At 32.0% G+C, this 27474-nt stretch overlaps 1 protein-coding gene across 1 annotated transcript in view; it reads left to right on the top strand.

Moving 5' to 3' along the window:
* Nucleotides 1–4946: 4946 nt before the first annotated feature.
* The window catches only part of LOC117121385 (fibroblast growth factor receptor-like), a gene marked incomplete in the record, with an annotated part of 59534 nt that continues 37006 nt past the window's right edge, over nt 4947–27474 (top strand). The window contains 2 exon segments of the mRNA XM_033266578.1: nt 4947–5135; nt 20885–21091. Coding sequence (XP_033122469.1) covers nt 20995–21091 — 97 coding nt within the window.

The raw sequence follows: 27474 nt of genomic DNA on the forward strand, positions 1-27474 counted from the left end.
GTATTTAGGAGTATTGAAATGGTTGTGGAAGGGGATGATATGGGTAGGGAAGGTGATAAAGTGAGGGGAGGTAGCTGGCCAAATAAGGTGGTATGAGGTGATTTTAGCATATTTGTTTTGCTTTAAAACTTCCCTGTGGGATGGGGGCGCGAGCTTCAAAAAGGGCGTTTGCCCGCCCAAACTCCATACTGTTAAACTTTCAAAAGTTTGACAACTACTGAAGGCATAAGCCTACGCTATTACACAAGTTAAGTACTGCAACGTAGGTAAAGTCGCTAAAAAATCACAAAAGCCTATAGGCCCTGTTAGAAACGTAAATTTACCTTCTGTTGAGATAGATGGAGGTAATGGAAGGCGACAAAACTGAAGTACCGGTACTTTTGTTGTAGGCCTAATTACATTATCAATTTCAAATTTTCAATAGTTCATACATCGTTATTTTACAAGTCCCTGGATAAATATTGCACTTTCTTTGTACTCGTTTTCTTTGATGAGTCTCCGTGATTGTGACTATGATGACGCTAATGTGCCTCTTGATGACGTACAGTATGTTACGAATTGTAGCTCCAAAACGCGTTACATTATTACGGAGGTGGTAACATTAGTAGCCCTACCACAAACATTGTATATGTTTTTACCACGCAATCTCTACAATCGATCGTGCAATTTAAAAAAACGTTGATTAGTTTTCCTCACGTGCCTTCATGTTCAAGCAGATTATTCGGATGACTCGTAGTTGATTTACAGATAATTCGCTTAAAATATCTCATGGATGCATCTCCCTGGGTTACTGCTGTTTATTCTAAAGTCTTCCAAAAATAATGTTGCGTGCGTCAGTAGTCAGAGTAGGCCTAGAACGATTCTGGATCCATGGTTTATATCGGGGTTTGTGTCCGAGTCCGGGCGGCTCTTATCGATGAAAGAAATATGCCCCCTTGGTCTAAACATGACCCTCAAAATTATCTACATTCGTTTACTAATAGCTTTTTACGCAAAAATTTATAATTTGCTACATTAGGTGACTTATTGACTATTATTTATAGGCCATAATATACCTTTCATTGTTTAAGTCTATAATGTGATGTATTGTTATTTTTCTTTTGTAAATTTGTTGGGGTTTTTTTTTTGGTTTTTTTTGTCAAGTTAAGTCAAGTTAAGTTTACAAGAAGGTAATAGTAATCAACTGCCATGGTAAGACTGGTGATGACGTAGAGTTGTTAAAGTAATTAATCAATATAGGCAGGTCTTGAAAACAAAATTATGAAATTGCTACCGGTAATGTCGATTATTCTTAAGGCCTATCACTCACATACGTACTAGCATGATAGGCAGGCTTGTGAGTAACTAACATTGCCCAACAATTATCCATACGCTATCATAAATCACATGATTAAAAAAAAATGTTTATCAAGCATTTTATTGTTTGAAAGGGGACTTTCTAAAGCCAATAGAGTACCAGGATGTCTGTCACGTTTTAAAAGAATCCAGGCTCTATTCTTTGAAGAGGTGTATTAATTTGACCTTTGCTTTAGGCTATATTTATTGTGTAGGCCTAGTTAATGTATTGTTTATACTGTGTGGGGGAATTGGTAGTGCCCTGTTTGAATGGATTGTTGTAATAGGGGTATTATAAGTTGTTCGTAAACAGATCCATCTTCTTCTTTTCCTTTATTTGGCTGCTGATCAATTTTCATAGCAAATAGCCAGTAAATCAGGGAAAATAATCAGGCCTATTTCGATCTGTGTTGATAACATGTTTGATTCAAAAGCTATTTGAAGTTTTTAAAATTTAAGTTAATCAGTTTTCAGATTTTGCCTATTGCTGTTCCTTTCAAATCTATAGCGTGCGAGCGTGGATGTAGATAATTGATATACACGAGAGCCACGCGTGTATTGTGCTCATTTGTTTTTAAACGGTTTGGTGAACTAAATTTTACACTCAAGAGCTGCTTTAAAACACTCAGCTAAGTCTGAAGTTGGAAACGTGTGAACGCCCGTTTGTCGATCACGATCAGTGGTAAAGCCATGACATTTTATACGTCAAAAATATATATTTTTGACGTGGTGTCTCAATTCGACCTAGGCTATATCATCGTTTTGTGTAAAAGTAACCCGTACCGTAAGTTTTTCTGGTATTGTTATACATGATTTAGCTTTATTATTCTAGGGCCTAGGCCCTATACAGTATCTTCATTCACAACACCGCACAATAAGCACTACAAATACTAGGCCTAGGCTAGGTCTAATCTAAAGCTGAGATAACAAAACAGATGCCTATCATGTACCGACATCCTGTAATACCTGTATGTCGGTACCTATAGATATCAAGTCAGTTATGAACTGTTCGCAGAGCTAGCTAAGCTGTGGGACCGTAAATTTATCCATAATTGTCTTACTACAAAGGCAAACTTTAGTCTGACATCGGCACCGTTGATTTATCTGTTCATAAATATACCGGTAATCGGTTTCTTTCTTAAATCCTGTTCCGCAGTGGTGATATTGCTAACCTCCGTGCTACAACAAAGTTTTAATTGTCTGCATTCACTTGGCAATACGCAATAAAAATATAAATAATAGCCTAACTTTTAAATCTCAGTGTAAATGACCATGAATTTGGCAAGATTTATTTGTACGAAGCGGATTATCAGGTACTCTGGCCGAAGTGAAGAAATTTCATCGTTCATCTTATACGGTATATCATAGGAGTGATGTCAGTGCCCTGACGTGTTTTCGTACCGAATGCTCAGTACGTTCCCAACTTGCGAAGACTAAAGTTCGCAAATGATTCGGGTGGGAATCGAACCCACGACCTCCAGATAAAGTGTCATACCGGTAACCACCATGCTACCGAGCTTGTGCTTAGTGGCTTTATACCCCAGCGAGTGTCCTCTGGATATATGTAGGGTTTACATCGGTATACTCTATTGAACATATAAACATGTCCATTAAAATGTTTTATAAAGGTTTATAAATTTGAATATAACAATCCCACTAAACGCTTGGTAGATTTCAAAATGTTACATCTGTCGTACCCACTGATAAACACAGTGTCTCTCAAGACCTATTATATTCGTTAGATTCGGGGGAAACGGGAAAGGAAAAGAATAACGGGGACCATGGGTATTATAATGTTCGCAATGAACTTTATTCTACCATATTAGTGAACTGATGACGTCAACCAAGAATGTTCACAAATTATTAAATCCGTCTTATCAGGTTCTTCCGGTCGCCGTGATAACAGAGTCAAGTGAAAACTAGACCGACATGCCGACTTCAGTGGTCATTTTGTCTCTGTACTGTTACGCCTACTCAATTTTCTTTTTATCGTGTGGCGGTAATGGACCAAATGTTACAAGAATTGAATTTGAAGATTGATAATATAAATTATCGTTGATTACAGCAATGTATGACTGTCTGTATCAAACTTTCAATAAAATAGTTGAATGCCTAAATTTAGCAGTGAATGTTCCTGGATTTAGGCCTATTATGATTTACAAAATACGACAGTACAAAACATGAATTATTGATGATGAATATTGAAGATGACATTTTTAGAATAGGCCTACCAGTAATTATTTATTAGTTGATATTTTTCTAATTACTCTATTAAAATTTAAAGATGACGCTTTTCCAACTTAAATTAATTCCTCCTTGAATAAACTGACTCCAGTCATTGTAAAGTGGTTTACGTAATAATTAACAATACTCGGATTCTCTATGATAACTGTTTATAGCAACCGTTCATCCTTTATTCGCCGCCATGGACCTAGGATAAACCATGCAGAAAAAAAGCTGTTATTTCTTCAATCCTTTCATTTTGTAGTAGTTTCATCCACAATAATTCTATCATATATTTCCCTGTTTTTTAATCTGTATTCACGTGCTTGCAATGAAGATATTTTGTTTCAGATTGTAATTTATGTGTGCACAAATTAACCGTGGGGAAAACTTCACTATTAAACCACCTCATGACGAGGGATGCGTGAACTAGTCGGCCCCCATACACACAGAGAAACACCCACGTAGGCCTACTCATCCCCGTATATCTGAGTGGAAATTAAAGTCTACTATAATTTATATTTTTTTATGATATAAAAACTAGAGAGGGACATTTGAAACTAGTCGTTCGCGCACTCCCACCATAATACAAAGAAGAAACGCCGTGTCCGACGACTGGGATCTGACCGCACGAAAAATAATTAAAAGATGTGAATCAATAGCCCAAACGCATTGGTCTTTTATACTAAGGATTATTGATAGGCCTAACTGCTAAATGCATAGACATTTAAGCAGAAATTAAAGTACCATATTTTTTACGAGATACTACTCGCACTTTGATAAAAGTCTCGGCAGGAGTCCGTTTCAATCCCGTAGGCAGGGCACGTTTTTCATAGGAACGAATTTTTTGTTCACGTAGGCTATCCCTAGTGTGAAGATGACGATTTTGAGCGATTGGTTAAATAATCAGAATCGTATATATTTAACACCAATAGTACATGTATCATCCCTTGCAGTGTATTCACTCGAGAAATTCACAAGTTGTCATTGCAGTAATATTTTATTTTATATAAATGTTTTTGATCGTGTATTTAACCATTATTATTTAATTTAACCCAGTGCTATTCTTCTTGCCACCAGCGTACACCCTCTGTTAACTCAACCGTGACAAGCACGTTTTAGCTTAGACTCTTCCATTATGTTTTAGGTTTTATTGCTTTTTAAACCATATAATAAAGTGTTTTTATATAAAAATATAATTAATTCTGTTATAATATATACATTTGATTATGTAAATATTTGATCTATAATTCTATTATTTATATATTTATTGATTAATTTAGGTAAATTAATTGATTCCATTCTGTTGATAGTCCCACCAAGGTATCACCACTTTCTCATACCACAGAAAGCGCCACCCAGGTCATAGCCTTGAGGCAATAGTTTCGGAAAAAGAGAAAGAAAGAATGCTTTTATTCGACCGGACTCGGAACAGAATTTGGTAAGCGTTGTTGTTCTGAAACTTTGGATTTGATCTGACTTTGTATTAATATTTTGGAATATTATTTCCTTGTGAGTGGTTGTTTGATTCTTTGACGTTTGTTTATCTTGCATTTCACAGAAAGATACTTTTTTTGGTAAGTCTGTTATTTAAGTATATGCTTTGTTCAGCTTAGGCCCCGAGTGTGGGTTCTCTCTAGCATGCCGTGTGGAGAGTGACCTCTGTTTAGGTTATGGCGAGCACACTTATCCAAAAATCGCTTTCAATGAAATTTTCGGCCATTCAATTGATATTTTACCTGAGCATAGGCCTACAGTTTAATGGATTTACACAAGATAACAATTCTTTTACAGTTGTGTAGTGTAATATGCGTATTTGAATAATGGTGAAACAAAGTTCCAAATCAAAAACATATACTTAGCTAAGCCCAGAGAGATCATTACTTTTGTTTTTGCCAATCAGTTTCGTTTTCTGGTTTGGTTTATTATTTATTAATTGAACAGACTTTGACACGGATAGTCGCCTGATTACTGTACCTTGTTCATATTTGAATCGTTTTACAATTAAAAAAATAAGAACCAATAAAATTTTGCCCAGACTCGGTGTTCTTATTTTTTGGCTGATTTCAGGTTCAAAATGTTCTTATTTCAAACACAGAAAATTATATTGAACAGTAGTATTCTACTGTATATAAAAATGGCCCCTGAAAAAAGGCACCAGAAAAAATGGCCTAGAAAAAAGACACGGTAAAAATGGCCCCAAATGACAGTTACACCTACTGTACTGTAATAATAGAGGGTATTACATAGTCACAACTACTGCACATATGGTACAGATATATTTTTTTGTTTGTTTTTCTACTTAAAAAAAATGATTAAAAAAACCTCATTTGACATTTTAACTTAGCCTCAATTTGTTCTTATTTTGTTCTTAATTTTTAAGCAGTTTCAGCCTCAGTGTTCTTATAAAATGTGTTCTTATAAAAAAAAAAGTGTAGTACATTAGTAACTGTATATTCTAGCCTGTAGTAGCTCAGGAAGATCAATGTCTATGTTTTTTCTCAACAGCAATGTAAGTCAATAGATTCAGCTAGGCCTACTACCGGGCCTATGTTTACAAAACAAAGCAATGTTCTTTGTGTTTGTCATCAGGGGCAAAAATTATAGTATTTATAACTAAGATAACCATGATGTTTGCTAAGGTAGAGCCAGGCCTGTAACCAGGATTTATTGAGTTGAAGGGGAGGGGTTCCCATGAGAGCCGTGAGAGGTTTGCCAGGAGAAGTGCTTTTATCTTCAGCCTGAGAACTGAAGGATTGTTGATGGGGAATTTTATCATTTTGATGGTTTTGATTCAAAAGGAGATGGTTTGGTTTATCTTTGTTTTTAGGTACAAGGACCCCTTGTAAATGCTTAAAGAATCAAACAAGTGAACATAATGAAATTTGTTTTTCCAGTTGCTAAAAGTACATAATTAATATGGTTAAACACAAAAGTATTAAAATATTAAAACTAAATGGTATTACAAATAAATAGTTATCCTGAAATTCTCTGTTAATGTTAAGAATTTCAAAATAAATGCAATCCAATCCTACTCTTGAATAAGGGGTTTGACCAAAGTATAATCCCCTCCCTACCTCCCATCCCCTTAATTAAATGTTTTTTTTGTGTTTAAATACTATTTTAATTTTAGTAGTTCTAAGTGTAATATCCTCTGTCACTGTATGATCATTTACAAATATAGCATTTAAAAATAGTATACTGTAGGTTGAATGCGGTCATTGGCTTTATCAATTGCCTTTTGATATAGATAATTGTTTCGTTATCAAAACCATATAGATTCAATTCAATTATGCTCACCATGACCTTTAAAGTTGGCAATTTGAATTCATGTATTATAATTGTTTTCAAAAACAATTTTTTACCATATCGAGCAATAAATTAGTCTTATTGTCGGTAAGGGAATATCATTTATGCAATGAGTATGTGCTTACAATAGGTGTGTGCCTGTCCAAGCCTTGGCCTAGGTAATGTTTAGGTTGGTTGTGACGTACAGTACCTTAGGTATGACATGGCCACCCTACACCCTAGGTACATTATTAATATTAATATGTACTGTATGTAGAATGGCTCTGGCCTAGGTGTATGTACAGTAGCCTGTATGAGAAACATTTAAGTAGGATCATATTTGTTTGGGTGGCTCGCATAATAATATTGCCCTTCCATAATTGTTAAAATTTCTTTGGTGCAATATAATGCAACCCAATTTATTTAAATCTAGGCATTAACTATCAAATTGAAGTTTGGATTATAACAAATGGTAGCTTTAACCAAGTGTGAGAATGTACAGTATACAGTTTTGATGGGACATTAGCTTTTGAAAAGCAATTAAGAACAATTTGGAAGATTTTTATATCATTCCAAATTAAATTTTTTAGGTAATGTAAAATATTAATCAATGAATATTGGCCAAAACCAAAATGTAATTTTAATTTAGCTTCAATTTAAATGATTATTTATAGCAGAATTTGAAACTATTTTTTTAACGTCATGTGACATTGAAGGAAGTAGTTGGAGAGTTGTTGAAAAGCAATGATTTCCTTTGATGTTTCCTCAATCAATTTATTGCAATCATAGCTTATACTTTGTAGTTTACATTTATGATGACGGGATACTGAAATCCTCCCTTAATCTCAACAGGGGATCAAAAACGCAAGCGATATTGAACTGCAAAAGTGTCTCATGAATTAACAGTTTAAGTGGTAAATTCAGTCAAAATGAAAAAAAAATGTCTAGTATTTTTGTATGATAAATTTTATAGTAATTTTTAACCAGGTTCATGTGAAGGGGGTTTCCAATAAGCCATTTTAATTCGAAAGTATTTCTTTAATATAAAAAAGTTAATAATAAAATTACACTATTGTTAGTAAACTGTTCGAAAAGGGGGTTCGGTCGAACCCCCAATAACTTCCTACTCAAGTATATTACTATAGATTTGATTGATGACTGGTCTGGTAGATGAGTTTCTTGCAGTTTATGAATATCCTTCTCAGTACATGGAGAAGATACATGAAATGAAGACGCCTGGTGCCAACTGACTGTAGCAAATTATAACCCTGCTGTGAGAACTGATTTTCTAATTTATTGTTAGATTATGAATTGCATGACAGTTCCAGCACATACATGTAAGCAAATGAGATTGGGGGTGGGAGGCAAGAGAGTTAAGTTGGGTCATCAAGTAATATACAGTATATTGTGCTTATTATTTCATAATTATCTCTGGTGTTGTCAACTGTCCTGATGCTGGCCGGCATTACACTATCAAAACTTGAGTAATATGACATAATTGAATTCAATGGTATATCAAAATTTCTACTTGAAAGTATACAATAACTTTTTGGGAGGGCTTTAATGTTATCAATTCATGCCAGGTCAAATGTGTTTCGGTTAGAGCAGCTGCAAATTTATCATTTAATGGCAGTAATATTTTAGTTATAATGTAAAATTCCATATATTGCTTACCAGAATTTGTTGCCTCCTTGGAATATTTTATGAAAAATTTGGCAGTGATGAAAAGATCAGAATTGTGTACTGAAGTTTATTGGAATTATGTGAATGTACAGTAGATACCAGCACCAAAAGAAACACCAATGAAAAGGCTGAAATATTGTTTTATTTTTAAGGCATTAAAAGAATAAAATTTAAGTTTAAATTTGAAAATATTATATAGTATAGTTGATTAATACTGTACATTATTTAGGATTTACTCAAGGACAGTTAGTTTGCATATATTGTGAGATATAAAATTGATGTGCAATGATGAATCAGGTTTAGAAGGTGGGAGTTTAATTATCCGCTTGTGTGTTTTTATTAGTCAATTATTGATTTGTATAATGAATTTAATAGCCATAACATAAGATTTATGTAAATTTAAGACCGAAAGAAAACCAATAATCCTAAATTATTATTTACTATGATCAATAAACAAACCTATAAGGACAGTTAATTTATATAATTGTGGAAAGTGACATAAGGTGTGTCTAAAGATAATATGGGGGTGGTAGACAAAATTAATTATCTATCAGTATGTTTCCTAAGTTAAGAATTATTGATTTCAATTGACAGTGAATAATTGACAAATAAAAATATATTTCACGTCTATAATTTTTTTGATAGAAGAGGATTTACATTAGGCCAGACCTTGACACCAACGAATTCTCATATCATCAGTAAATATTTTTTTTTGTTGAATTTACTATAAATCAAATGCAAAATCTATTTTAGTTCTCCCTGATTATTGAACAAATCACAGAAATCCTGATGGTGGTAGACAAAATGAAAATGTTTTCAAATATTAAAAATATAGCGTGAGCAAGGGAAATTCAAGAAAGGTGTACAATACAAGAGAATTTCTTTCTTTAGTAAAAAAAAAAGACATTTGATCCTAATACGGTAAAACATAATACACTACTGTATGTGGTTCAGGTGCCAGTAATGGGTTTGGCAGTCCAGATACTTTTGTTTTTTGTTGGCTCAATCTAGCCTTGAGCCATGTACTGGACTGCTGTTAGCCATTGGGTATTGGGTTTCATTTGGTACATATTTAGTTTCATTTACTTTCAGTTTGCAAATCCTCCAGCCATTTATGGAAACAAAGATGGCTGTATTAATTTTCTATGGATGTATTAACACAGAAATACAAGATAGTTCCAATAATAACAGCACTGACAACATGAGCTTTCACATTTATTTGAAATTTTAGTTTAAATAAAATCTTTGTATTTTAATGATTTAATGAAAGCAGAGCACTTCTTTAGACTTCAGTTAAAAAATAAATCAATAATAGCCAACCTTTCTTTTGATAAGCCCACTTGCCTAGCAAGTAAATGTTTTCAAATTTTAACTCATTGACATTGCTTTAGAAAGCTGTGAATTTTGTACATGTTTATTTGCATTCAAAACACTTTGTCAAATTGATGATCTCAACATTCTATTCCAACATGCGATAAAATATTCATGTCTGTAACATTACATTTTCTTTAGCCACCAAAGTCTGCAGAGTAAAGAAGACTACAAACTCTTTGTTAGGTATTGTTTAATATGAGTGTGTAGGTACTTAGGTATATGATTTGAGATGCCCATGAACATTAGAGTATTGTACTAAATGATACACCTAAACAATCTAATTTCTAGCTGACATATTTTCATTGCAAAGGCCATATCTCTTATGTCATAACATTCCATCTAGGATGACCTTGGCGTGGCCTTCTGGAGACAACCTGGTTTTCACATCACATTTAATATAAGTCTTCTACTAGTGCAACAGATCTGATTGTTCCCCTAATATTAGTGAAAGTATTTATTGGGGTTGTATATTGTAGAAAGCGGCTCTTGATTTATGTGTGAAGCATTTTGAACAGGTTCAGGGAAATGGTTTACTACTGTTATTATTTGAACTGTTTACAATATTACTACTTGATTTGACATAGCAATTGCTAATGTATATAGCTTTATTCATAGACACCATTTACACTAAATTTAGTCCAACTCAAGCTCATCTCTTGTGAATTGGTGAATGATTGTAATTTAAAGCAACATTGTGAAAATCTAAATTTTCTCTCTTTTAAATCCAGGGATATCATTACCATTATTATTATTACCAGTAATTGTCAATGCATTTTGTTATATTGTATTCACAACATCTGTTATAATAGACATGAAATTTCCCTGTGTAGTGGGATGAATAAAATCTCCATTTATATCCTTATATATTTAAGTGTGGATGTAACTGACAAAGTTGACTGTCTGCAGTATATTGTTAGTACAGTAAGTCACTTTACTTGGGTACCAGTAAATTTGATATTTTTACATTGAAATGTAACTGTAGGTCTGATTTTCCTATGTACAGTACTATGCTGTGATTTTCATTAACTAATCACATCATTTGTGGTTTTAAAATGTGAAATAAAACTGTTTAGTACAGTATCTGTTGGTTGATCTTTTTTAACAATTATACTTGCATTAAGTATATTATGTGCCAGCCAAAATGAGTAGAGTCCAAAATTGTTGCTATTTTAAAAGGTGCCTTTCTTTAACTATGAAATGATTTATTGATTACCATCTAATGTAATGATAAACTACAAAATGCTATTGAAATGATCCTGGTATAATCTTCTAATTCGTGAGGGAAATAATTTCTATATTCTATTCTAATTTTAATGAAAGCTTATCTGGTAAGCAAATTAAATATATAATTTGATTACTGTATGTTTTGCTCTCAACACAAACAGTACACTTTTTTGTTTAATGACAACCCGTAACATTTTGCCTAGGCTTAGCGTTCTTGTTTTTCGGCCAATTTCAGGCTCAAAATGATTCTTATTTTGTTCTTATTTACTCACTTTTTAAAGATAGAAAATTATTATTGTATAGTAGTATATTACTGTACTGTATTATACTTAGAGAGTATTTAGATAGTTACCTACTCCTGCTGCTACTGTGACTAGCTTGATTTTTCTAGTTTGTTTTAATAAAAACTTGGTTTTTTTTTTACATTTTACATCTGCCTAAATTTTTTAAGATTTTGTCCTTAATTTTTTTAAAGCAATCTCAGTCTCAGTATTCTTATAAAATGTGTTCTTATAAAAAAAAAAACCGTGTATAATTTATAGAATGACAAATAATTTAAATTGAAATCTTCAACAATGTTAGTAGTTTATAGTGCACAAATAAATCCAAAGAGTACTTAAAAGCATGAGAAGAGTTTTGATGAAATTGCAAAGTGGTCATGTGACCCTTTTTCTGTTCATCTTCTGCCTGATTTCATGCTACACAATTACTTATTATTTCAGTGTTTGGTCGAGTTGTCAGAAATTTGATTCATAGTTGCAAGCCGCCAAGGCGTGTTCTGATTTTCAAAATAAACATATTTTTTTACAATAGAAAGAAGTGTTAAATTTGAACATGTACAACTATAACCCAGCTAACTTAACACTGCCTGTTGTAAGATTTCATTTTATTATCTGAAGGGAATATATGAGTGTTATTGAGTGTTAAACTTTCATATTGTTGTTGGTATATTATACAATATTTTTTTCTTAGAAAGATTCATTTTACTGCTTTTATAAAAAATGATTACTGCTAGTACAGTATATAGGATAGTAATGTAGCAAACAGTAAATACCCTAACCAAAAAATAATGTAAAATCCTGGATGTGTTACTAACAATTAATCTAGTTTGGCCTAAATTTTTTTCCGGGATAAGATACTAATCAAATATAATGAACAATTCAAATTACAATTTATACCACAAAACATTGCACTTAAAGCAATTTATCCATCTATTTGAAAAACCCATTATAATACATGCTTATTTGCACTTGGCATGAATAGGTTTCTGAAGAATTAATGAAAGTTTATAGATGTTTAGTATAATAGATTTAACATAATTACAAAGACTGATTTGCAAGTACATATTAAGCACAAATAAACACATCAGAACATTTCTTTTTGAGCCAGAAACACAAAAATTGTTGGTGTTTACCCAGCTTGGTTGGGTCTGTTTTCTAGATACCTGGAAAACCAACTTTTTTTTCCTCCTTAAAACGATTTTAGAATTGAGCGATGGCCAAAGGGCGCATTCTCTATAATAAAACAATTTAAAGTATGATTTGTCTATTGAACACTATATTTAGTTTTGTAAACATTGCAATCTGGATATTCCATATTGCTGCAGTATTAAACAATTATTACATTACATTGTAATTTTGTGAATGTTATTCTCATAATACCGTAGTTCCTTGGGTATAATCCCACCCCCGACTTTACGTCCAACTACGTGTACATGCATTTCCCTGGGCAAAGTCCCAATGTGGTAAAATTTAGGTGAGTAGGTCTAGGTCAGTAAATTTAACAAATGCTTACAAAATAAAAAGGATTTGGTTCCGAATTCGGCAAACTTGAAACTCTTCTAATTGATTAGACCAGACATTAGTTGCCGTAAAGTTGAGTACAAAGTCCATTCTGGTAAATTCTTGTTGTTTACAGCTCGCTAACTGCAGCTAAAAATAGACAACACCGGGGTCCGTCCCTTGACAGACCCACCCAGTGGGTTGATCGGATCGTTAATTCAAGACTAAAAAAAAACTTGTTACATCATGCATCATGATTGGTTTAATTGGTTGTTGCAGGGCAAAAAATAACCTACGACATCAGTTAGTATCAACATAAAGTTAGTTTAGGCAAAGGCTGGCCTAGCTAGAGGTACATGCAAGACCAAGTTATGGCCCCGCTAGCTAGGTGCTTACTCCTACTAACTATAATTAAGGTGTTCCCTTCCCTTTGATATTTGGGTAAAGTCTGATTTCTTCACTGGAATATAGTTTTGGATAGGCCATTGAATCGTAGGGCAGTTTTTCAAATCCATCTGCCACCTCACAAAACGATCGTCGTTTTTGTTCTGTTCATGCACGTGGGAATCTCTGGGTATAATCCCCAAAAACGGGCTAATTTCTCATTACTGAGAAACTATGGTATTACAGGTCTCCCTCGAATTAAAGACCACTTCTGGTACCATGGTTTCTGTGGTATTTAGCAGATTTGGTCTCTAATTAGAATAATATTAATAAAGATAAAATAAAAGACATATTAATATGGGACCACAGAAAAGTCTATAATTTGAGAGGTATTTAATGAGAGGGTGACCTATATTTCATTACCTAATTTATGTTTTGAATCCTAATAAATATAATTTCATATTTATTACTTTTTGTCCTTTATTTAAATGCATTAGGTAAATGAAGAAAAGCAAGTTGTATAATATTTTGTTGTCTATTCTTTTCTGATACTTTTTAACATTTTGGAAACATTTAAAAGTATTAATTAAAGATTGTAATCTTGTGTCAATGCAATTATTATTTAATACATTTATATAAAAGTACAGATGTTGATTGGTTTTTTAAAATTAATTTTATAACTTAAAGGAAATGAAAAGTTACCACTGAAAAAAAATGAGATTGATACTTAATTCCCAACTAGGCGGAAGGTGAGAGAGTTTGGTCTCTCATGTGACCCTCTATCTTTGTTACTATGGCAATTGATGTCTAGAATTCCTTTGCCTGTGATTCACTATGACTGGGTAAAGATCTGGAGGTTATTGGACTTCAATTCCAAGAATTTTATACCTTTACTGACACCTTGTTATAATGTGATATTAATAGTGGTTACAACTTAACCACAATGTGCCCAAATAACATGTTGTACATATTTAGTAATATAGCTTTGGTAAAAGTTCTAGTCTGAGTAAAACCAGACAGTTTAGTGAAGTTAAACGTTTTTTGTAGACTGCTTTTAACTAGCCAGGAGTATTCAATTTGGAGAAGTTATCTACTTTCGGTTCCCTTGAAATCTGATACATAACTTCAGTGTATGACATCAGCACTTGCTGAACCAATCACAGCCCTGATATTAGTTCTCTTAAAATTACACTAAGCAGCATGCGAAGTGATTTCAGGTTTCGTCACTGTACCTTGTTGGATTGTTGTAGGCCATTACCCTTCAGTGAGCAAGGAGCGTAGGCGCACATTTATTGATGAGCACACACTGTACTACTATTGGCTCTGTGTTGTAGTAGGCACAGCAATATTAACTCAGCGTTGACACTTTTGGATATCTAACTGGGAACCTGCTGCTCAGTGTAGTCGACTCTAATTTTGTCAGTTTTCTGTGGAAAATCTCAAGACCATTTGGATCCAGTTTTATATTGGGAATTATTTGGATGTTTGTAACTTGTTAGTGAGCGACTGGCTTCTTAATTACCATAATATGATGATATGTGGTGTTTAAGTAAGAGCAGCTAGTAGTGGTGTATAAAAAATTCTTCCTTCTCACAAGTTTGATTTATGTAGGAAAGTGTTGGTTAGAAAAAAACTCACTCAGAATATATGACGTACTGGAACTTATCAACTGGTTTGAAACTACCACTACAGTACCTTCTATCAGATTGTTTTTATTTATACAACAATATCACATTTTGAATTTTCTACCAATTCAAGTTATCTGAATATTCTATCAGATTGTTTTTATTTATACAACAATATCACATTTTGAATTTTCTACCAATTCAAGTTATCTGAATATTTCAGCTGGGTAAGTTTTATTTTATTTATCTATAATTAAAGTTATCATTTTAACAAAGGATTCATCTATTGTCAATAAATTATTCAGTATTCTTATTGAAAAGAACAATCTTAATGTTTTTTCATTAATGGATAATGTTTTAGACATTTTCATAGGAAATATTATCATTGTTAATGGTGAAAGGTATTGTCTTTATTACAAAATTATTAAATAATTAATAATGTATAATAATAAAAATCATATCAAATATTTATCTGAAAATTACTGTTAAGTCAATCAGATATTGCATGCTTATGAATTAGGTTGTAGGCCTTGAAACATGTTAATCAAGTTATTGTTCACTAATCAAAGCATTCTTACCTTGGCTTATGCAATAATCCATTGTCCAGAAATTAATGCAGAAAATGTTTACTATTATCATAATCTGTTGAGAGGTATCCAAGTTAGATATTGTCATTTTGTAGACAAGTAGTAGCTTTGAAATTGTAGTCACAATTTACAATTAAAGCCCCATTCCCGGCAAAATTTCAGTTTTTAAGAAAAATCTAATTTTTGTATAATGTTATAAAGATTTATAAATATAATACGGAATTGCTAGTTTAACTGAATTTAGACATTCTTAAGAATGAAAAAAATGTAAAATAAGACTGAAATTTGATTTTTTTTGTGTTCCACACAAAAAATAAATGCGGATGAATTTTTCATTTTGATTTTGCAATAGGTCGGCCTTACCTCGATTTAGGTTCTGTTATCACACATAAAAACGGCCGACATGATATTTTCCGTTGCTAGTATTGACACTTGTGAAATATAATATTTCATAGGAATTATTTCAAATTTGTTAAAATATGATTCTGACTGAGATTTTGACACTTAAACAAACATATCTCAGCTTTAATCGAACGACTGCATCGTGCGAGATACGAAGTACAAAAACTAATCTCATTAGAGAGGGTGCACTTTATTGACTGTATAAAAGTATACATAAAAGCGAGAGTATTCCAGTGGATGCGATCTACAACCTCTGAATTTGCCTAGTAACGATGAATTCCTCCAGAAAATGGTAATATTTTATGAGAAATAGTCTGTATTTCTCATTTTTTTTATTCTTTTGCGTAAAACTAAAATTCATGCAAATATTTTTCCATGATTTATAATAATTGGAGTAATGCAAATGAATATTTTCTAAAAAAAGTCAGTTTTTAGTGAAATTTATTCGGGAATGGGGCTTTAAAGCAGCTATTTTCAACCTTTGTACCCCAGTTTTTAATATTCATCTGTATCGTATAAAACACCTTTTTTGTGTCTTAAAAAAATAATATACTGGAGCCTAGCTTTTTTAGTCAGGCTCGGGAGGAAAAAAAATTTTGTTTATATGTTATACTGTACAACTAATTTTTCTAAGACACAAAAATCATATTGACAAAAAGCTTGGGATCGGTTAATGAGATGCTGATTTTTTTTATATTTAAAGACTGGGGGGGGGGGGGAAACTGGGGGGGGGGGGGAAGGTGGAAAAAGCTTGGTTACACCTCAGCTTTTAAATATATTCAAAAATCTGTATCTCGTATGCCTTTAGTGTCTTAGAAAAATCAGTTGTACAACATATCAACAAAATTTTTCCCTCTGGAGCCTGACTTTAAGACAGACTCTTTGAGTAGATGAATTTACAGACAGTTAAAGAGATGTGGCTAAGACTGGAATGTGGAGTGATGTTAAGGTGTGGAGTAAAGGCTTAGTGATTTGAAAGAAAATCATGCCAAAGTGCACGCAATAGCTTTTGTCAAAACAGGATGGATTTATCTAGGTCTGCAAGTCATTTCTTCCAAGAGAATGTTTGCTAGTTTTCCTCTGAAATTGAAAGATTAATATATATTAAACTACCAATTTGCTCGTTAAAATTAATTATTTTATCATAAGTTTATTTATGAAAACCAAGATGCGCTTCACTAATCTGATATAAAAAAAGACTGAACATTGTTGACTAGTTTTATTTGATAAACACTGACTTATTTATATATTTTCAGTGTTTTAATTTCAATTCAATTTTAGGACCTTTTTTGGAAATACAGGCACCTTAAAAAAAATTCAACTTAATTGGTTATTTTGATTTGTTCTAATGTATGGTATGTCAAAATAATAATTTTATAACAATAGAATGAGTATCTTATAAAGTCAATCGGACAATTATAGTAGATTATTTTTTATGGTGTGAAAGTAATGTTATTGACGTAAATTCTTTTTTTTTTTTGTCTTTCGTGGGTGTAGCCCACCTTTATTCTCTCTTTTTTTCATTGTTTTCACTAACTCTTGTTAAGGTTCAATAAACATTATGTTCAGGATTTACATGAATGTAAAGCAAAAAAAATAAAAATCAAAACTTCACATGTCTACCACGAAGTACACTACACTATCACATGAAATTTCTATAAACAATTATTATTTTGATAAATTTTTACCAATTAGTGCTTGACATTTTTTTCTATAATTTAACAATTATAACTTTGCATAATATAATTGATTATGGTTCCTATTATATATTATAATGTCATTGAATACATGTAGGATATACCTATATAAAGTATTAAGATTCAGAAATATAAAACATTTCATGACTTGTTAATAAAATATTGACGTAAATTCTATTAAATAAATGCAATTTGGCTTTACTAATGTGTATTAATCTACTAAATATTATTTTAAAGTAATAAACCTTTGAGCAAATGTTGATGGTTGTAGTCAAAAGAATTAAAAACAAAGTAAAAGAATAAAATTAATAAGGCAGGCCAATAAAACAAATGATAGTTTATCACACTCTGCCCGCATGTCTTCTATGGTATTATAAAAAAAACATTTTGGGAAAAAAAGTATTAATTTTTTATAGTAATTAGTAGATATTGTTTGTATTATCTCAATCACGTATTTTACTTTGAATATCAATGTACCAGCAAACAACCAGCGGGTGATATTTGGCTTTAGCAAAATGAAAAATGTAAATGCTCCCTTCCTCATCTTTTTTCCAGCCTAGATAGGGTGATAAACTAATAATTTTTTTGATATGGCCTAAATATAAATATTTGATTAGTTTCTGTGACAGGTAAATTAGTTTATATTTTTTTGATATGAAGTTGGATAGATAGTCTACTCTTTGTTAGGAGTATAATAATTTATTAGTTTATAACCCCAAGTGATCAGTTGAAGAATATTAAATGCGACAGGAAGTTTAGAAACAAGCCTGATTGCATAGCATACATCTTCTGCCTTAGGGATCCAGCTTGTATGTTCACAAAATGTAACAATTCTTAGAGAAGCCGCCTTCGGAATCTCGGTAATTGACACCGACTGTATGTGGAATGAGTATGCTAAACGGTGGGAAGAAGTATGATGATTGTTACATGGATAGCAGTATAATATTTAGGGGTTTTTTAAAATTTTTGGATGATTTGTTGAAATTATGATTGGAACTGACAGTTTCATCTTAAGATGTGTCTGTTATTTGAGGCAAAAAAAAAACATGTTTCTCGTACAATTGCTATAAAGAAGAGCATGATTGCCCTTTTATTACATTTTCTCTTCACAAAATGGCTATTATACAATTATTTTTTATACCACACACAGTTACTGCTTGTGAAAAATGTTTAGATGAATTTTGGCTGTTGTGTTTTGCCTTGTAAAATGTAAAATAAAAAGAGGGAGCCTGTCATAAAAATATACTGTACAAGAAAAGGGAAGAAATATATATTTTTTTAGATAGATGTCAAATATTATTTCAAATTGGATGATTTTTTTTCTTCAGCTACAGTGCCCAAGACACACTTCCACGGCTGTCCCCCTCCAGGGCACTGCTGTACTGATTGCAACACTGCTCCTTGACTCCATTTTGAGATGTTCCAGTGATTGCAATTATTGCTTCATAGTTGATATATTTTGTTAAAAAAATATGAGAGTTTAATATTATCAGGCTGCTTTCTATAATACTAATACCTGTACTGTATAACAACAACCATATTTTAAATGTTGCCAAGTTTTTCTGTTATTGTGAAAGGTCTGTGTATAATAAGTGTTCGCCAGGTGCAAGGGTTGTGCGCTCAAGATAAAGGCATTGTAGTGGATTGCCAATCACGTTAGGTAGAGTCAGGTGTATGAGTTGGTAGTCACCGTCCTTGAACCTGGCTTGAACTATAAAAAGATTACTGGCCAGCGAGAATAAAACACTGTAGAATATAAGATATTTGGTTGTAGGCACTTTGAGTTCTGGAGGTAAAAAATACATTAGCAGGACTATTGTGAAATAAGCTAGGGTTAATTCTGGTGGCATTCCATTGGTGTTGTTAGACTTCTGTTGAACCGAATCTTTCTAAAGTTGTTGTGAAGACTAAGGCAACACAATTACAGATATTCTATTATTTAGCCCATTCCAGTTCAAAGTGTAGTTCTTGTCTACTTTAGAAAGCTCCCGTATTGTCAGTGATGACAAAGGATTTGGCTTTGACTTTGTTAAAATTTAAAGTGAGCTTCTTTGTATAGAACTTGAATTACTGTCGTCAAACCTATAAATTATGATAAAAAAAATTGTTGGTTCTCACGAAAGTAACAATATTTATTTTGTTCATTGAATTCTGTTGTTCTGAATTTGAACACAATCGATTGTGACTTGGTGGTTAAGATACTTGCCTTTTAATCTGAAGGTCTGAGGTTCAAATCCATAAAAAAAAAAACCATTATTATTTCGTAGGACTTATAGGACGTATTTCCTAGGAAAAAATAATGCAAGAGTATATTGTATTCCTTTCATAATAATGTTTTAGTTCTAGGTATCGTAACTCACTATTCTGTGTTGACATATCTTTTAATTTTATAATGTTTTACGGTATTATGTCTGTGAGATCAAAAAATGTTAATAATTTTTTTAAATACTGCTTTTTTATTCAATATACTAGTATGACGACTCTTCATAGCTTCATAAGGATAATAAGCTGAATACAGTAGGCCTATATGAATACAAAGCCTTGTGTTTTTATTGTTTTTGCTTTGTAAAAATGTGTTCTTTTTGTGTGTTCATAAATTATCCGTGTGTGGCGCACAGCATTTTAAAACAATATTGCATTGAATTAGGTTGGATTATTATACTATGTTACAACATCCTGCTATTAAAACGTTTTCAGGGGTTTTTCTACTCCTTTGTGGTTATTTTACTTTGCTGATTTTTATTTCTTTTATTTGTGTTCTGCATTTAATTTAATAAGATGTGCATCCTGTTGGTTAAGTATTGTATAGTCCATCTTTCTCTTAAAATCAGCATTAAGTTTCAGCATTACGTTTCAATCATAGTTAAAAATTACCTCAGCTCAAAACTTGATGTTTAGTTTTTTTAAATATTTTAACAGCAGATGTCCTATGGATTTTAATTGCCTTAATATTTGTAATGCTTTATTTTTATGCAAACATAATAGTATTTAGAACACAATTAGAACTGTGCAGAATTCATGATGATGCTAACTATTTATGACACTTTAACTTAAACACATTCAACTTGTACTATGTAACATTTGATTGACAATGTCATTCTTTCACCTTCCGTGGAGATCAGTACATATTATCTACTATTATTATGGTCGTCACTTCCCAGATGAACAGTACCAGGGTACTGGAAACAAACACAATGGCAGGTGATTTGTCTGATTGCATCAAGCCTTTGTTTTCGTAACATAGAATGGAATGGTTTCAATCCCTGTTATTTTTCTTTCAGGAATAGGACGGATACAAACTAAAAGTCTAATGTGGTAGGGGAACTGCAAGATTATCCCCCCATACTGTATTTCTGTCTTTGGTGTTATGCAGTAATACGTAGTATTTACGATGAGCTCACAGGCCAAATGCACTGTGGCATTGTTCAGTGGCATACTGTGCTTACTGTTGTTGTGTTGCCAAGCAGAAGATTCAATTTCTCCCACAGGTGAGTTTAAATAAGATTTGTTTTTATCTAACTTATTTTCTTGCACCCTTGTCTTCAATTGTATATATTTCAGGGGATAAATTTAGGTGGTTAAGCTTTGGTTTTAAAGTATCTCAATATAGTTGAAAAATCAATTGGACTAATGTTCCTCATACGATAATCATTGTCTTCAGTCAAACTCAATATATTGTTCACATTCCAAAGGCTAACTCATCCAGTTATATTTTTGTACAATTTTTGTAAATTTTCCTCTTTTCATTATTGTTTTTTTCTCCGTGTGCTCTCGCCTCACGGTTATAGCTTCAGCATCGTGTTTTGAGATTCCCATAAACTACAAATAACCAGCATGTACAGTATGAAAATAATATAGTGGAGCAGATAAACCAACCATAAAAAAAAAAAAAAAAAAAATGTGATAAAACCAACCATAATAAGATAAAGGATTATCATTTCATTGTTCCAACCAAAAGAGGATAAGTAGAGGTTTGCTCGTAATAATGACTGGCCCTTTAACAGTGATGTATCAAGCAAATGCCTCCGTGTACTAGTCTTGACGTAATATGCTAATTTAATTGGCAAAATTATATTTAAATTCATGCCTCATTTCAGCATTCATCAGATTCACATTTAATTTTCATCAAATTCCTAAACGATCACAACTAATTGGGTATGATCTCCATCAAAGTAAAGAAGAAGAATTAATAGTTACAGAATTCAAATTTTTCTTGCACTAAATTTTGATGTTGAGTGAAATTATGCCTTAGGGTAGTGTGAATACAAAGCAAATGTTGGCCTATTGTCGTCCATGGTAACCATTCTCATTAGCAGTAAATAATGAAGTGCCAGCCTTTTGTTTAGAAATTGCAAGTACTAAGCATTGGCATTGTCTTGGTAAGTATGGTCTTTTAACCTGGATTGGCAAATGTGTATTAGAACTCGGCTCAAATATTAATTGCAGATGGTAGCCTTGTTTTTCAAAATTGAATGTATTTTGTCCATTTTTTAATTATATTTTTGAATAATTTTGTACTTCTATTAACACATACAAGTTACAAAGAGCGAAATAGTAATTAAATGTATTTTATTATTAAAATATAAATAAATGTATGATGAAATTTCTTAAATTAACACTTGCAAAATATGTTTTTCAAAACTGAATGTATTTTGTCCATTTGTGAATAATTTCACACCTGTTGTTACAAATTAACATATAAACTTACAAAGAGCTATAAAATAGTATTTAAAAGCATTTTATTATTAATATTGTAAATATAATACCGGTAAATATATTTATTTTAAGAGTAATGAAATTTCTTTAACACTTGCAAATTATGTTTTTCAAAAGAAAGTTATATTATACAACAACAACAAAAAAACTCCAAAATTTCTTATAAATTCTACTATTCTTCCATTCCTTTATTGAAATTTTTCTCTCTAATTCAAAGAAATTTTAGATAGATTCCACACTCAACAACTTTACACAGGGAATGTTAAATGTTTTATAAGCAATTTGCACAATGGTCTCAGTTACATTATAAATAATGAATTCAAATGACATTAAAGGTTTTTTTTAAGTGCATCCTGCTAAAAAATCCTCTAAACGCAAGCAGTAGCCATTAATTTTAAGCTCTTTTAAGAGATAGTCGGCATTTATCATTGCAAATTATTACAAGTCCTTAGAAGCCCTTAATCTCATTATTAACTGAAAGTAATGTTCATAATGATTAGAGGAATCATAAACCATTATTTAAAAAAAAAAAATCTAGTTGTCACTGAAAAATAATTGTCTAGTTATAACAAGTTATTATTTGATGAGACATCATTTACATTTCTAAATTTGCATGCAAGTCTTCCTGGTTGTAAATTAGCATGCTAAAACATATTTTTCACCTTGTTCATTTTATTGGAGATTTCCAGAGGGCCAGTTAAGTTTAACAAATGGCCAATCAGAATATGTTTATTGGGACCAGAAATATATGCACGCTCCACAAACACGCAAGTTTACGTATATTTATACTGCGGTTTCGTAGGGCCTTGGCAACAATATCCAAGGTATGCGGCGTGGAGGAAAAGTTCATTGTGGAATCAATCAAGTAAGATTCAATCGAAAACGAGCAAATTATTGTTGGAGTATCGTATTGCTGAGTAAACATAAAAACTAGGTTGCAGCGGCATATTCTGCATAGGTATCTATCGTGCATGATCCACTTATTCCAATTTTGACCTATTTGTTATTCTATCTTCAATGTCTGTGAGCTTAATTTTTACAATTTCTGAAATGATATTTTGTTTGGGATTGAGTTAAGGTATTAGGCCATTGTTTTTACAACCTGCATTTTCAAGCACTATTAATCGATCAATTACGTTGTGTAGTAGTTGCATAAAATGTAAGTTGGTAGCAAAATAGTTGATGGGACTTCATCATATACCATATTGTCTAGAGAATAAACACCCCTCTTCTATTAAACGCCTCCTCTGAGTTTTCTTCATTTTTCAATGAGTGCCCAATCAGTTAACATGGGTATCCAGTCCATGAAAAGGTTGAAAAACAAGGAGTAATACTGTACTGTGTGCTGCTTTCTTTGATATGAAATGAAATAAATACTACTCAAGAAAGCTTACCCTAAACGTTTGATGTTTACTGTCTTCACGATCACTAGGCCTAGGCCTATTTTGTGTTTCTCTCATGGTATTTCGTTAGCCTTGTAAAAACAGGGTAAGCTGCAAACTGACGGCAAACGACGGGTAATCGTGTATTGTTAATGTGTCGCGTGTTCGACGCTGATTTGATTCAATGTGTCTGGTCAATGAAGTCTATACCGTAGTGAGAATGTTTCTTCAAGTTGAGGGCAGATGTTTTGCGTCCGGTGGTGCAGTGCTAGGCCTAGTTAATGAGGCCGACAATGTTTTTGACAAGCACGCGATTGCTGTTGTGAAAGGAGAAGCACCGCGCTGCATCGTCGGACATTTACCCCAAGAGAACTCAAAGATATTTAATTTCTTTTTGAAACACAAGGAATTATTGATGTTCAAATAACCAGCAACAAACGAAGGAACAGCAAAATAGCAGGAGTCCTGGAGATACCCTGCACATTAACTTGTTCCTCTACAAATAAAGAACATTGATCGTTTAAAGCAGCTTGTTTAGGTAATTTTTGATTTTACAATTCACCTCTAGTAAACGGCCCCCCCTCCCCCCTTTGAAAAAATGCAACGCCCCCGGGGCATTTATTAGAGACAATACGGTATGTGGCAAAGACAAGCCAAACTAGTCACTCGTCATTTTAGAATGTTAAAATTTTCAATATTTATTTTATTCCACTTAACTAACCTTTCTATACATCATTCTATGTTTTTATTTTCCCCATTTTCGATCATAAAACTTTTTTTAACGATTTGTTAATGGTCTTACCTTGAGAAATATCTCAATTGAATTATTATTTTACCATTTTATAACTTTTATTTTACTGCTTAACCCTGTATTAATAGCTAAAAATTAATTTTTTTGAGGAGTGAATGCTTTGGCATGTATGAGCTGTTTCTCTCTTCCCAATATTTTTTTTTAGATGAGTAGGCCTACTAAGAGGAAGATGTGGAATAAGAATAAATAAATAAACCACCATGGACACCAAACAGAATGAATATCCTTGTATGTTTATGTCCTTTTCTAGGTCATTACAGTGACTTAAATTACCAAAGATTATTGAATAAACAGAGAAGACATTACTGTAGTAAGACCAGTTGCTTCTCAGAAACCACAGATATTTCAATTACCATTAGGAAAGCTGTCCTGTTGTGGTTGCCAGATATTTCAATGCTCTGACAATACAGAATAGCTAAGTGTGGGGTCCTACCTAACCAACATTTGACTGCAGGGGAAAGTGCATGAAACTTCCCACTTGCGTAATTAAATCGGTTTTCTATTAACAAAATAATCTGCGGGAGATTGGGCAAAGATAACACAAATGAGTATTTGGAAATGGGAAATTGTTCCTGAAATGATTTATTTTCAAGGTAGTTTTATATATCTGTAAATTCATAGCTAAAAATATTTTTTTTTTACTCTTTATAAATAGTGATATTTATTTTAATTAAAATTTATATTTATTTTCTATAATTGTATTTTATGGTCTTTCAGTCATTCATAGTATAAATATAATTCTTTGTTAATAGAAATATACAAATTAATAATGCAGGAATGAAATCTAGAAAAAAAGTTTATTAATCCAAGTATTTTAACTTACTAAAAATGTGCATATTACAGTGTGATAATATTAACAGCAAATTATAAAAGTGAACAATTTAAGCATTAAAACAATTAAAATAACCATCTGCAAATAAAATAACCCATGACTCGTACAAATTTAGCATTTCATAAATTTATGAAATTATAAATTATTGCTTCCAAGGTTCACTTGAAGATCTGGCAACCAACAGGTTGATAAGATCAATAAGATAGAAATCATTCATGTTTTCTACAGATGTTCTAAGCAGTTAATTATATAATATACATCATACAACTGTATAATTACTAATAAGATTCACGTCTCCATTATGATATACTGCGTTTGTAATTTCATGAAAGCGGGTGAGTTACGCGCCAAATATTAATGATGTAAACAGCTGTTTAGTGGTAGCTTACCCAGTCAGCAGGAGGCTAACCATTATTTTACACTTGTCCTTGCCAAATAAAAAAAGTATTACACTGACTATGGAGGAAAAACATTTTTTAATATGTTGCACAATTGATTTTTCTATGAAACAAAATGGGTTTTTGCCGAAAAACTTGGAAACGGTTAAACGGTTAATGAGAAATAGATTTTTGAATTCTTAAGAACAAGGAAAAAGAGGAAAAAATAGGTAGTTGTGCCCCCTTTTCCCCAGTTTTTGAATATATAAAAATCTGTATCTCATTTACCGTTCTTGAGTTTTTAGTAGAACACCCTTTTTGTGTCTTAGAATAATCTGTTGTACAACATAATCAAAAAAATGAATTTTCCTCTGGAACATTTCTTTAACACAAAAGTAACAAAAGATAATGAAATGTGTTCTGATATATTTTGTTGTTTCCACATTTATCCCATGTACTGTAAGCAAGGGTAATTCAGTACTGTAAAGTATTTTTTAAGAACTACTATATATTTGATTAAGTAATAAGTAAGTTGTATCAAACACCTATAGCTATTTTCATTTGAGTAAAAACTAAAGATCAGTGCTTCTTCATAAAACACTAGGAGTAGTAATATTTGTATTGTGGTGTTTCTTTATGAAATCAAGCATTCTTATGGCAAATTGAAGTTGGTTATAGTTAACCTTAGAACATAACACATTATTTAGTTGTTGAAATCAACTAGATACTAGTGTAAAATGAAACAAAGTATATAATATTGCTTTTATATTCCTGTATACCCCAATTGTTAAATAATGTTTTAACTTCCAATAGTGCTCAAGTTCCAGTTTTTGGCAAGGTGTATTACCTTTTGAAAAGTATTGCCTGGTCCCAAAGAAGAATTTTAAACTATTTAACTGCTAATTTGCATAATTTGAGCTGCTAACAATGATCCCATACATTGCATTCTTGGTTGAGTGCCCTGATTAACTATGCATACTCCATTTACTAACAAGAATACAAAATCATAGCATTTCTTCGGTTTGTTCAGCAATTTCAATGGTGGTTAGTATTCTTTATAAATCTGTATAACAGCCATTTTTCATCCCTTTTCAATCTCTAGAATTGACCCATTTTACTGAATAGCCAAAGAGTAGTTAGTCAGAACCAAAATACTTAGTTATGGCATTTTTCAAGTTTAACAAACTTTAACGTATTTATTTGTATCATACCAATATACGAAATATTTTGCCTTGAAATAAATTGTTTAAAGTGGAGTTTAAAATCTTGGTCGACTACAAGATTGACCAAAAGCAGCCTCGCACGGTAGCTATAAAGTTGCATACATTTGTGTTTGGACCTAAACAGGTGAAAAATAGGAAACAGGATTTTCTGGACATTTTGGCTTGTGGAATAAATGAGAAATTTTTAGTTTCTTGTCTTGTTGCTAATTTTATGAAAGTTAATTTTGTAGAATGAGCTGATAATGCTTTAACCATATATTATATTGAAATTTGTATGCAAATTAAAATGAGACTATTCATTTTTAATCACAATAATGGCTTCTTAATTTGATATAGGTAGGTAACAATTTTGTTAACCACTTAATAGATTTAATAGTGGAAGAAGCTCTGTTATATAAAAATTGTGGCGGTCATAGCATCTGCCACAGGCTTATGAGTCTTTAATTATTGTAGAACATTAAATTTAGGTTACCAAAAAACCAGAATGTTCAAACACATTCTGTGTTTAAGCATGCACAGTAATGACAACA

The sequence above is a fragment of the Anneissia japonica genome, unplaced genomic scaffold (assembly GCF_011630105.1).
Source record: "Anneissia japonica isolate Jap-2015-1 unplaced genomic scaffold, ASM1163010v1 scaffold21_len1647178_cov195, whole genome shotgun sequence".
Classification (NCBI taxonomy): domain Eukaryota; kingdom Metazoa; phylum Echinodermata; class Crinoidea; order Comatulida; family Comatulidae; genus Anneissia; species Anneissia japonica.